The sequence below is a fragment of the Talpa occidentalis genome, unplaced genomic scaffold (assembly GCF_014898055.3).
Source record: "Talpa occidentalis isolate TD23 unplaced genomic scaffold, MPIMG_talOcc4v2.1 talOcc4.10, whole genome shotgun sequence".
Lineage (NCBI taxonomy): Eukaryota > Metazoa > Chordata > Mammalia > Eulipotyphla > Talpidae > Talpa > Talpa occidentalis.
The window spans coordinates 40,877,464-40,890,704 of record NW_023600993.1 but is presented as its reverse complement, the minus strand read 5'-3'; the positions used below and the strand labels follow the sequence as shown (position 1 = coordinate 40,890,704).

At 34.9% G+C, this 13,241-nt stretch overlaps 1 protein-coding gene across 3 annotated transcripts in view; it reads left to right on the top strand.

Moving 5' to 3' along the window:
• Window positions 1-12,164, top strand: part of DENND6A (DENN domain containing 6A) — a 41,614-nt gene extending 29,450 nt beyond the window's left edge. For all 3 annotated transcript variants that reach the window (XM_054694865.1, XM_037491450.2, XM_054694866.1), the window contains 8 exons: window positions 3,677-3,742; window positions 3,828-3,892; window positions 4,418-4,507; window positions 6,205-6,258; window positions 6,366-6,475; window positions 6,695-6,797; window positions 8,360-8,434; window positions 8,880-12,164. In XM_054694865.1, the coding sequence (XP_054550840.1) occupies window positions 3,677-3,742; window positions 3,828-3,892; window positions 4,418-4,507; window positions 6,205-6,258; window positions 6,366-6,475; window positions 6,695-6,797; window positions 8,360-8,434; window positions 8,880-9,011 (695 nt within the window). In that variant the 3' untranslated portion in view covers window positions 9,012-12,164. The remainder of the gene's footprint in view (window positions 1-3,676; window positions 3,743-3,827; window positions 3,893-4,417; window positions 4,508-6,204; window positions 6,259-6,365; window positions 6,476-6,694; window positions 6,798-8,359; window positions 8,435-8,879) is intronic.
• Window positions 12,165-13,241: the final 1,077 nt, after the last annotated feature.

The window sequence follows — 13,241 nt, the reverse complement described above, 5'->3', positions numbered from 1 at the left end:
AAGTATAAACTCAATGTTCTATTTTAAGTGTGTAATGTGGCTGAACAGATTTATTTTTTCCCCTTTGCCTTCATCTCTTGGTTTCTTTTTAATTATGTTCATTACAACCTTCTTTGAGACAACCTGAATAAGGACCCTTGGAGAAGAGTATAAACTTCTCATTAAAATATACTGGCTTTATTATGTGTAACCCATCACATCCTTCTACCCAAAAATCCACTCACAGTGTTATAGACATTAAATGAATTACAGCGAAACCTCAAAAATTTGAGCTACTTTTGTATGTGTGTAAGTGCAATTAGAGATTTCTAGCACTTTTTAGGAAAACCTTACAAAAGCTTAGATTATTCAACTTGCTACAAAATTCTTGACTGTGTCTTAAAACAAGTACTATACTGGGGCCTCCCTGGTGGTACAAGGGGTTAAGATGCAGCATTATGGAGCTACCCACAGCCACTGGCAGCACCAGTTCAATCCCCGGCCAGGAAGGTGACCCACATGGTGCAGTAGACCTCTCCTGTCTTGCCCACTGCTCCCCTTAGCAGTGTATTTCAGCACATCTCCCTGTTCTGTGCCCCACTCTGTCTCTGGTGAATTCTCTCACCCCCCACAACTCTTGCCTGTACCCCAGTACTTGTATGTATAAATAAATAAATCTTTAAAAAAACAAACAAGTACTATACCTTTCTGTGGCACTGGTTGATCACAGAATTGGTTAAAGATTGTGCTTTCCTTGAAGAAGAGCCATATAGTTCCTTCCTCCTGGCAGCTATTAAATTTTTTTCTTCATTTTTAAAAATTTTATTTATTTATTTATTTATTTATTTATGCATACAAGAACTGAGGTGTAGTCCAAAGTTGCAGGCGTGAGAGGATTCACCAGAGACATAGTGGGGAGCACTGAAATACACTACTGAAGGGAGAAGTGGGCGAGACAGGAGATGTCTGCTATGCCATGTGGGTCAGCTCCCTGGCTGGGGATCGAACTTGTGCTACAGTAGCTGCGGATAGCTTTATAGTGCTGAGACTTTATCCTGTGCACCACCAGGGAGGCCCTTTATAAATCTTACAATGAAAAACTACTTTGAACTCTAGCAAGCAAAATGACAGCATAAGCCTCAAGATGAGAGATATTCTCATTAGAATTAGTAGATGGGAATAGACTAAATTGAGGACTAGTGAATCAAAAACATTTCAGAAATTTGAGTGTTTCTGGACTTCTGTTCTCTCTGTCCCAAAAGCCTTTTGGTTTTATTTGTCTCTGGAGCTTCAGAACTCTCTTTTCTTTGCCAGCTGTACACGCCTTGTTTTAGGTTGTTTTAGCCTGGAGCAGTACTCTGCAGTGCATATATTTTATCTTCTCTTCTCTTTCACTTGAAACTCCTTTGTGAAACATAGCAGCTCTGCTCAGAAACCCTGTTGATCTGTAGCTCAGACCTATCTGTGGCTGTGGCATATACTTTCACCACCTGGTGGCAATGAGTCTGTTAAATGCAGGTTTGCTCCTGTAATCTTACTTTGCTCATTCACTACTTTCTGTGCCCATGCTTTCAGTCTTTCAATTACCTTATGTCAGACGCCTTAATAGTTCTCGTTGATCTGACCCTTGATTAACTCTGTAGTTTCATTCCTGCCTTTATAGTGTTGTGGTTAAAAGTGGTTGCTTTGGAGTTGGACTGTTTTCCTTCTTATCCTGACTCAAACATTTTATACTTGGAAAAGCTATCTCTGTGCCAAGTTATGATAGACCTAATAACCTGTTTGAGTGGGGCGTTGACCATTCAGAGTGGATGAATGGCCTCTGCTGCATTCCAAGTGAATGTCAGTTTTGTCCATGCCTCAGTTTTTTCATCTATGAAATGGGTGATAAAAGGTACTTCTATTGTGAAGTTTAAGTGTGATAATTCTTGCAGTACTGTTAGACCAGAACCTGGCACAGAGTAAATACTGAGTTAACGGTGCCCATTATCTGACCTCCTTAAGCAACATGCATTTTCATACTTACAGATTTAGCTGTTTACTTTAAAGGTTTTTTTTTTCCTCTCAACAACTTTTTATTCCTCGTACAAGACTGTTTAACTATCATCTCCTTTTGGAATCCTCAGTGCTTTTTTCACTCCTCTTTGGGATACTCTTCTATAGCTCTGTAGTATTTTGTTTATAAATCTCTTCCAACATATATCCTCTTGTATTGCTATTTGCCTTATTTTACCATTAGATTGGGAACTTTTTTTTTTTTTAAGATTTATTTTTGCATAGAAAACTGGGGTATAGGCCAGAGTTGTAAGGGTGTGAGAAGACTCACCAGAGACAGAGTGGTGAGCAGAATAGGCAGATTTACTGAAATACTCTAAGGGGAGCAGTGGATGAGACAGAAGAGATCTGCTGTGCCATATGTAGGTTAGCTCCCTGGCCCGGATCGAACTCAGGCCATCACTATGATAGTGCTGAGACTTAACCTCTATTCCACAAGGGTTAAGTTCCCAGATTGGGAACTTCTTGGTATCAGTAATTATTTCTTTTATTACCAGTATCTCACATTTGCTAATATTTATAAATCAATGAAAAAAATAAATGTGTATTTGTATTACTGACTTCCTTAACAAGTATCTACTTAAAGTTATTATTAGGGCACTTGATAAAATTGGAGTATAGACTACATTATTCTGCAACTTTTCTGTAAGATTGAATTTATTTCAAAGTAAAAAAGTTTATAAAAAAGTTTTACCATAGTACATGCTCTTAAATTTTTTTAACAGAATAAGATTACAAGTGAAAATGCTGTTCTACAATTACACTCCTATGACAACTGCAGTTAGCAGCTTGATCTATATGATTTAAACAAAGGTACTTTCGGGGAGGCCCTTTGTAAATTTAGAGACTTGAATTAGATAATCTCTAGGTTGTCTTTCAGGTCTTAGGTTCTCTTACGCAGAGAGGAGGACAATGGAGAAAGTCTGTTAAGTTAGTGTACTTACAACACTTCTAAGTGTTTCTCTTGGGACATATTTCTTCCAAATAGAAGGGTTGCTGGGTTGTAACTTCTGTTGTCCTCAAGACCAGGGCCATTGTATATGCTATGTAAGTTATTCACAGTGACCCTGTTTGGAGGCCATGTCCAGTGTAGTTTGCTGTGGTTCTGGCTTACACTGTCACCACCTGGTGGCAGTGTAAGTTTCTACAGTCAAAAGCAGAATCTGGGGAGATGTCAAAAAACCTTTGAATATTACATCTGCATACCAACTTAAGAGTTGCTTTCAATTCCATTTACTTAAGATGTTTTGTTCATATTTGCCACATAAAATTTCATTTCGTATACATGGCACAAAGATTTTGAATTATAAGTTGAGTGACAAAAAGGGAAAATTTTAATTAATGGTAGGTATTAATGAAAAATCAAATATTCATTTTATGTAATTTATGCAAACTATTTTTATTGAAGTGATGAGCATTACCATATTGTATCTAATTAAGAGGCACAAATTATTTCTTCAGTGCTGTAGTAATCTAGTGATCCCTTTAAGTACCAGGAATACATTAATAAATATTAATTGATGTTAAGAAATAGTTTAGCTAATGATCAATAGCCAGTAGCTCATGAATCTTAGACTATTCTATTTTTGTGGTATGTGGAAATTCAATAATTTTAGACTAATTTTTATCATATTTCCTTCAGGTGAAATTCCTAAGCAAGTTAAAGTGAAAAAATTAAAGAACCTGAAGACTCTGGATTCTAAACCTGGTATTGACTTTTATTATTTTTTAAATCTATACTTATATGTGTACTTGGGTCTTACTGTTTACCTTATTTTTTTTCTTCTTCTTAGGAGTTTACACTTCTTATAAGCCATATCTAAATAGAGATGAAGAAATCATAAAACAGTTACAGAAGGTAATTGCTTGCTCATATTACTTAATTTCCTTGTTCAGGTATGCACTATCCAGTCAGACAATATGTGCTTTATGTAAAATAATGTGAAATGAGATCTTGCATTTGAGCTAGAGCTTCATAAAAAACAGAATATGAAAGTAGCAACAACTATGGACTTGAATTACATGGCTACAGCTCCAGACTTTGCAGTCTAGAAGATTGGGAGTTATAGTGAAAAAGGTTCTGGGTTAGTATTTATTAGAAAATGTAAACAGTATGAATACTGAAGCATGAAATAAAGATATCCTTTATTGTGAACTGATATTTCAAGTATGGGATGAATGTCTTATGTTTTCCTCTAGGGATTTTCTTTATAGGATATTACACAGTGAACTTCAGATTAAAGTTCTTCAAGATGAAAAGTGCTTGGGTTTTTTAATATCAAGTAAAAGTATATATCTACATATCAGTGGCACTTTTATAATTATCCATTGTTTTATAATCCTTGATCCTAGGATATAGGTTTTCATTGTTTCCTCTTTTAAGGGTGTACAACAGAAACGTCCTTCTGAGGCTCAAAGTGTTATTCTTCGACGCTATTTTTTGGAACTGACACAAAGCTTCATCATTCCATTGGTAAGTCAGCATACACATTTGCTTAATTTAATGATTTGTTGAAGTGTATATGATGTTTTTTCCATCTAAAACCTTAAGTTTTGAGTTTTGCCTGCCCATCTTTTTAGTGATTTAAAATAACCCTTTTTGGGCCTCCCTGGTGGTGCAAGGGGGTAAGTCTCAGCACTGTGAAGCTCTCTGCAGCCACTGTAGCATGAGTTCGATCCCCAGCCAGGGAGCTAACTCACATGGCGCAGCAGACCTCTCCTGTCGCGCCCGCTGTTCCCCTAGCAGTGTCAGTCAGTCCGCCTTTTCTGTTCTCCACTCTGTCTCTGGTGAATTCTCTCACCTCCTATACCTCTGGCCTGTACCCCTGTTCTTGTATGCATAAAATAAATAAATCTTAAAAAAAATAAAATAACCCTTTTCATGAGACCTGGACATTTTGTTCTTTTATTAGCTGTGTATCTTTGATAAGTGACTTCCTATCCAACCCTCAACCTTTTTATCTGTTAAATGTGGCTAGTTTCACTTTTCCTAAATACCTTTTAGGGTTCTTGTGGATCTTAAATGAGATTATTGTTGTGAAATACATAGTCATTGAAATTTTCACCTTACAAAAAGGTTATCCTGAACCTCCCTGTGGTGCAAGGGTTTAAGTCTCAGCAATTTCATAGCCACTGCAGCATGAGTTTGATCTCCAGCCAGGGAGCTAACTCACATGGCGCAGCAGACCTCTCCTGTCTCGCCTGCTGCTCCCCTTAGCAGTGTATTTCAGTCAGTCTGCCTGTTTTGCTCCCCATTCTGTCTCTGGTGAATCCTCTCACACCCAACCCCCTTGCACCTCTGCCCTACACCCCAGCTTTTATATGCATAAAATAAATCTTTAAAAAAAACCAAGAGGTTATCCTGGAGCTTTCTTTGATAATATTTTCCCATGCACAATTTGATTTAATAGCCACAAGATAGGGCTCCGTGATGATGGGGACTTACCTGTCTTCTTGTCTTTTCCTCAGTCTGCTATTTGGTAGCACTTAATAAATATTTATGGAATAAATGACTGCATGATATGGTTACCCTATGAAATTCGGTCACATATCCTATTAAATTACTAAAAGGTGCCTCACAATATCAGGCATTATGGTGATGTGTTCCTAGTCTGGAGGTGTTTGCTATTTTATTTAAAAAAAAAGAAAATATTTTTTCTTAACCTATTGGATATCAGTTAATTGTGTTCCATTTAAACCCATTTTTAAAAGTAAATGAACTTAACCATAGTGCTTAAGAACACTTAAGCTTGAAGTCAACTAGTACCGAATTCAGGTTCAAACTGTTTGACTTTGGGCAGGTTACTTAGCCATTGTTTGAAGTCTCAACTATCTGCCACATAGAAGAGTTACACAGATTAAAAGAGTCCATGTATGTGAAATGTTGAGTTTAGTTTCTGGCACATAGTTACTCAGTAAGGTTAATCATCATTAAATACATGTAGTCCCTTAAATTATCTGAGATTTAGTTAAATTTTTATTGAAAATATGACTTCAATCTAAATTTAGCAGTATTTATTGTGGGAATTGATGGTGTTCATGATATCCATTGAAAGAATATATGATGAAAAATATGTAAACCCATTTCTATTAAGTAGGCCCGTTAAACATTTTTCATTATTGACTCTGGTAAGGACACCTAACTTTGATTGACTTTTTTCTTGGTTTTAGGAAAGATATGTGGCAAGCTTGATGCCTTTGCAGAAAAGTATTTCTCCATGGAAGGTATATATACATTCAAGTAAATTCCCATTTGAATTTTTCTAATGGTAATTAACTTCTGTGCATATATCCATTTCTAATTTTGAAGTACAGTATGTGCTGTTTTCTAGAGTCCACCCCAATTAAGACAGTTTCTTCCAGAAGAATTTATGAAAACACTTGAAAAAACAGGACCTCAGCTGACTTCTAGGATAAAAGGCGATTGGATTGGACTTTATCGGTTAGTCTTTGTTTTCTCTCTTTCACCATCTATAGAGTTTGATCTAAAAACAAAACAAAGCAAAACACTGGACTTAAGCCTATATTTTTTTTTTTTAAGCTTATATTCTTTAAAAAATACCATTGTTTTACTTGCTTCTCTGGGCTATAATTGGAAAGGTATGGTGGAAAGGAAGTAAGTTGTAATGAAACTTTGCTTTTTCAAAATTTATTTTTATAGGCATTTTCTAAAATCACCAAATTTCGATGGTTGGTTTAAGACCCGGCGGAAGGAAATGACCCAGAAATTGGAGGCTCTTCATCTAGAAGCTCTTTGTGAAGAGGTTAGAAAATAGCATGTTTGTATGATGATTAACCACTGTTAAAATTAATGATAAAATCCTTAGACTCTGGCAAATTTTACCCATATACACTACTTAATAAATAGTAGCTAACTTTTCTAATCATGTGCTATGCAAGAACTGTGTGTAGGTGCTCTATAATGATAATGGAGTTTGATCTTTACAACAGTTCATTGAAATAGGCATATTATGACCTGCATTATGGGCTACCTGAGGCTTCTAAGTTAAGTGATTTGTTTCAGATCATGTCATTGCTATGTAAGGGAGCTGACAGTGTGCTAGATCCCACTTGTACAGGGTCACAAGAACTTACTATATGCATCTTGGTGATCTCAGGTTGGTATTTTGAAATTAGCTACTGTAAGAGTATTATACCATAGAAATTGGCAAGTGCTACAAACCAGAGACTTTGGAGAACTAGTTGTTAAATATTTACAAGCATACTACTGTATGGAGTTAGGATTCAAAATCAAGTAATCTAACTTCATATCTTTTCTAGCAACCTTTATCTTTTCCACCCATACTAACATTTTTTTCTTTATTTGGACTGACTTTTTTTATATCCCGTAATTTATCACCAGACTATTTTAAATTAAGCTACTTGTGAAAATATTAAGGATAGTATCATTTTCATATGCATTAGCTTGTGCAAAGTGTGCAAAGTGAACTAGCAAAGTGGTAACTTTTTTTTTTTTAATTTATATATTTTTTATGTCATTGTTCATTCTCCTCTCAGGTGTAATCCCCATAAAATTCAGTGATAAATTTCTAGTCATAAACTCCCAATGATTGTGATTTTGAGAGAAGGCATACAATGAAGGCAACTTCAAATAAACCCAAAAAGAACTTCTATGAAGATGCAAAGTTGATGTCCAGTAATATATTCATGTTCCTAGCTATCTTGATTTGTTAGCTAACATTCCTTTTAAAGTAGTCACTACTTGGTGGGGATGAGAATTAGTATTGGACTTTGGATTTACAGTCTTGTTTTCTTGATTAATCTAAAAAGATCACCTCTGGGCCTCCCTGGTGGCGTAGGTGGTTTACTGCTGCACTGTGAAGCTGTCTGCAGCTTCTGCAGTGCGGGTTCAGTCCTGGCCAGCCAGGGGAGAAAATCCACATGGCGGGGCAGACCTCTCCTCTCTCGCCCACTGCTCCCCTCAGCAGTGTATATCGTCAGTCTGCCCGTTCTGTTCCCCGCTCTGTCTCTGGTGAATCCTCTCACCCTCCCGCATATCTGGCCTGCACCTCAGCTCTTGTATAACTAAATAAATCTTTAAAAAAAAAAATCACCTCAAAAAGGAATGTTTTACTTTCAAATATTAGATAGTCATTCTGGCTTATGTTGAAAATTATCTAATTAACATTCTTAAAATATTATGTACAGAATTATTCTTGCATTGTAATACTATATTTGGGCTAAATACCCTATTTTCCTTTTCTTTCCTACTCTTTTTTTCCCCCAGTAGCCTCCCCTATTGATATAATTCTGTTTGAATATTATTCTGAGTATTTGCTGATTTGGGATTTATTAATTTTTCCAGGACTTACTTCTCTGGACACAGAATCACACAGAAGTAGAAACAGTAGACCTTGTATTGAAGTTAAAAAATAAGCTGGTATGTAGTCAAAGAAAGATTAAATTGACTTTTCTGTGAAAATATCTTCCTCTCATTTGAGATGACAATGGTATATTACAGACTTAACTTTTTAAGTGAGAAGACTTGACATTGGTCAACTGGATGGTAGAGCAAGCAGATCATAATGATGCCATATTATTTAAAAATTATTTACATGGAGTCTAATGAGCACCACAAAACAAGACAAACATTGTTACTTATATTTTAACACTGCATAGTATGTGCAGGTGCTACCTGTTAATATACATAGAAGTCTTTTATTAAGTTTAGCCGAGTGTTGTTTAGATGGAATGTTCTCTGCTTTTTTACAGTTTCTGTAATTTCTGATCTAAATCGTTAGACTATTAAAACTATGTATTTAGAGAATATATATATTAATACAGATTCAGGATAATTTAAATACTTCCAAATATTCTTTATGTAGTTGCAGGCTGATCGAGAGCATTTACCTGTGAAACCTGAGACTGTGGAAAAGTTACGGACGCACATAGATGCAATTATCTTAGCATTGCCAGAGGACCTCCAAGGCATACTGCTCAAAACGGGCATGACATGACATTGCCAGAATTTTCCAGCCAAAGAGGATTGTGCATCATGAAGCATACTGACATTTCAACCAAGCGCACAAAAGAGATCTCTTGGAGTGGAAAATAGCTGTGAAAGCTAGATACAGGGTGGAAAGACTGACTCTACTGTATATACAGACCTTTTTAGTGCATTATTTTTAAAAATGTGTATCTGTGGTGGTTCCACTTTAATACTGAAACTCCAAAAGGCATTTGTATATTTTTAATCATGTTCTAAAGTGCTCTTATGAGAGACCTGTGGGCCATCAGTGTAAGTGATTCCAAACTGCAGTGCTGGCATTGCAGATATTTTTTTAAATTGGTGCTGCTTTGCCCAATCATGTTAAAACTCAGGGGGATATAAAAGTAACATTCTCACTGGCTATCTTCTTAAGAAGAAGGAAAAGACTGAATTGTAGTTATAAGTAATTAATGCTTTTGTAGTGCCTTCCGTTGTCCTTAGTATTTCACGAAACCCAGCTGCTAGTCTTGAAGCTTTTCCTTGATTATGATATGTAATTTTATAAGGCATTCTTTTGAGTATCATTACTTAAAAATATGTTTTTGTCTCTTACCAGTTTATTAGTAGGAGCTTGGAGCTTTTTTCCCCCAATTATCATTACTGGTTCATTTCATTATTTTCTGTATCATTTTCAAATTTAATCTTACCAATTTCTCCAAAGGTAAGAAGGCCTCAAGTATTAATTATGAAGGAATTTATTTCTTCTTACCCTTTACTTAATTGGATAAGTTAATTAGGTTGGACACTTTTCAAAGAAATTCTAATTATAAATCTCATAGTCAACAATTTTTAAACCAAATATTTTTATTTGAAAGGCATTCATAAGCCTTTTATGTGATAGTCATTTAGTGCTTGTAGAATGATTTCTAACATTATTTGCTTGGTAAGTTTTTTTCCCTCCAAATTAATTTTTCCCAGAACACTTTCCTATTGTTTGACATGGGAGCTTTTGCCTGAATCACTATTTCAGCTAGTTTTTTGTTGTTTTTATCTTTTTCTTTTTTTTTTTAAACTAGACTACTTTGCCAAAAATAGAAGATTGTGGTTTGGTAAAGTTCTTTGGCTTGTGTTTGAATAGGAGTATCCTGCAGAAGCCACTATTTAAAATAGGCTCACATGACATAGCACATATGTAAATAGCTGTATCTTGAGTAAATCTCAAGTAAATAATGAAATTTAGCTATATGTATGTGTAAAAGAAATGGCTTCAGAAGCTATCTCTTGTTTTCTGTTAATACAACTCTTTAGAACACTCCTGACCCAAAAAAGGCTCCTTGTGTTCGTAACTTGTGGTCTTATACCCAAATGTGCCCTTTCCTCAAGGATATCGTCTCTTGAAGCATACCTCAGTCATAGAATATGGCATTTGAAAGAAATCATTTGCCTTGGATCATATGAGTTATTTTGTGAACAACAGTTGTCCTTATGGAAAAGGGGAACCTACTTTTATATGCTAAAGTATTTCTTATCTTTCTGGGGAACCTTATTTAGGTATAAATGGTCATCTTATTATTTTTCAAAAAGGTGTATTTTAATAATCTTAACAATTTATATGCAGTTTGTGACCTGAATTTGAAAGTTATGTGTCATATCAAGGATATTTTAAATTATACCACTACAGGATATATCATTTCAATTTTATTTTGCACAACTAAAGAGTAGCAAAGGATACCAGTTAGCTTAATAATTCCTTCATATGTACTGTTTTTAACTGAAACCCAACACATGTTGAAAACCCCATCATACTTAATCAGTTTATTAATTTCAAATTATGTACTTATAAAAATAACTTAAAATTACATTGGGAACCTGAGAAATACTGACTGGTAACTTATTTTTTTGTGTGATTTTCAGAGTTGTCCCCTTTCTTTAGGAGACATTAAGATCTAAAACCTGCCATTTAATGTTTATCTCCACCAGCATCAGAAGGAATCACTGCTTTCAGGGTGTTATGTAATGCCTGGTGCCTTCTCTTATGAGTGAAAAAGAGGTTTTGTGAAGGCATTTATGGTCATTATCAAAAACTGAATTAAAGGTCTTGTATTTTAAACTCTTGGATACCTTGTGTTATTTCTGAGTAGAACTAGAATACTTGAAAGAAAATGAATAGTACATGAAACTTGTACGTTATTGGATTTCCTTTACTTCCTGCCTTTTAAAAGAAAATTCTAATGAAGACCTTTTTCTGTGCACTTCAATATGAACAGGTGAATAATTCAGTTTAATAACATCAATTAAGTGATTTTACATGCTTTATGTACTGATTGTATGAAATGTTCTGATAAAAATGTTCTGATAACCTTGGGTGGTAGAATCCAAGGTTAATAATCAAAAGTATTGTTGAATTATCATTTATTTGCTACTTTTTTCTTTTTAAGATTTATTTATGTATACAAGAGCTGGGGTGTAGGCTGGAGATGTAGGGGTGTGAGAGGATTCACTAGAGACAGAGTGGGGAACAGAACAGGCAGACTGACTGAAATACACTGCTGAGGGAACAGCGGGCGAGACAGGAGAGGTCTGCTGTGCCATGTAGGTTGCTCCCTGGCTGGCCAGGGATCAAACTGGTGCTGCAGAGGCTGGGGATTGTTTCATAGTGCGGTGCTTAACCCCTTGCACCACCAGGGAGGCCCTATTTGCTACTTTTTTAAACCTTAAATCTTTAAGTGTTATTTCTTCCTCCTTTTAAAAGTAAGTATGAGATATGATTGTTTGGGTTTTTAACTTACTTGCTAATAAGAAAACATATTGGCTATTCCTTTTTGAAGTTACTGAGTAATAGCCTTCACAGTATGCTATAAAATATTTTAGTACATTTAAGAGGTACCCATTAAAATGAACCTTTTGTTTTCATGCTCATAACATCATTTATTTTTATATACCCAAAGTTTCTCCTTTTAACATAACTTGGGGGAAAAAAGTACTAACTTTCTAATATTAGTCCTCTATAAACAGATCGTTGAAGAAGACAAGTAGCTTCTCTACTATGGATAAATATCATTTAAATAGCAAAATAAATTAACTCATAACGAGTAAATTATCCTAAATAATCTGATGTCTCATATAGCCAGTGTTTATATGCCATCTGCAACTTGTTTGAATATGAATTTATTTTTATTATCAATAAAAATTTATATTTGTTAATAAAGTAGAGCTCCTAAATTTTTTTCCCCAATTACCCTTCCCTGTTTGTTTGAAATGGATGGAGCAATTTCATGCAAGATACAGTGTGATGACTCCTAAATGTTTCCCACAATTACTCAAATTTTAGATAAACAAGTTTTAAGTTAAGTGTTGGTTAACAAAATAGGTTTGTGACTTTTTTTTTTTTTTTTTTTGCAGTTATGGCATTGCCTATCATGATGCACAAATGTTGAACAAAAAAGATGGTAGAATTCTGTTGTATCCTATTCTCCAGGATTACTTCTGGACTTTTGAACACAGGCCTTTTTCTACTACCTTTTACTTGCTATACTACACCTTTCTCCAAGTTAATTGTCTAATAATAATAAATCTCATTGTTTTACTAGTGTTACCACTAGATTGAGTTCTGTTTATTTTCACTTCTCTATTCTCTTTGCCATCATAATACCATTTCTGCTTAGCCATTAGAAAGCTAACCTTAGTGGATTCTTCATATTTGTTCTCCTTCATGTTTTTCCAGTTCAACAGGTATATGAATACATTGTTATGTAAGTTGTCTCTAGGTTGAGATACTTTTGAAAAACGGTAACTTTACATTTTGGAGTTGTCATACTTGCCATTTAGTGAATAAATTTTTACACTTCAATAGGTGATACATTTTAACTTAGTGAAATGGGTAAATATTTTAAAAATAGGACAGTCTGGTGGTATAACCCAACAATTTGTTTCCAAAGAACAGCTTTATTGCAGTATACAATAACTGGATACAGTATACAATATAGTATACAGTATATAATATACAGTATACAATAATGTAACGTACAATGAGCTGCGTATTTAAAATACACATTTTGATAATTTGAATACATCCATAAAACCATCAAGATAGGAACATAGAAACAGAGCCATCATCCCCCAAAATTTCCTCATCCTTCTTGGCATTCCTTTCTGCCATGCCCCCCACCTGCTTCCCAACCATTGATCTCTATTTTGTTAGTATAATTTTGTACTTTCTAGGGTTTTATATAAATTGAATCATACAGAATGCAGTATG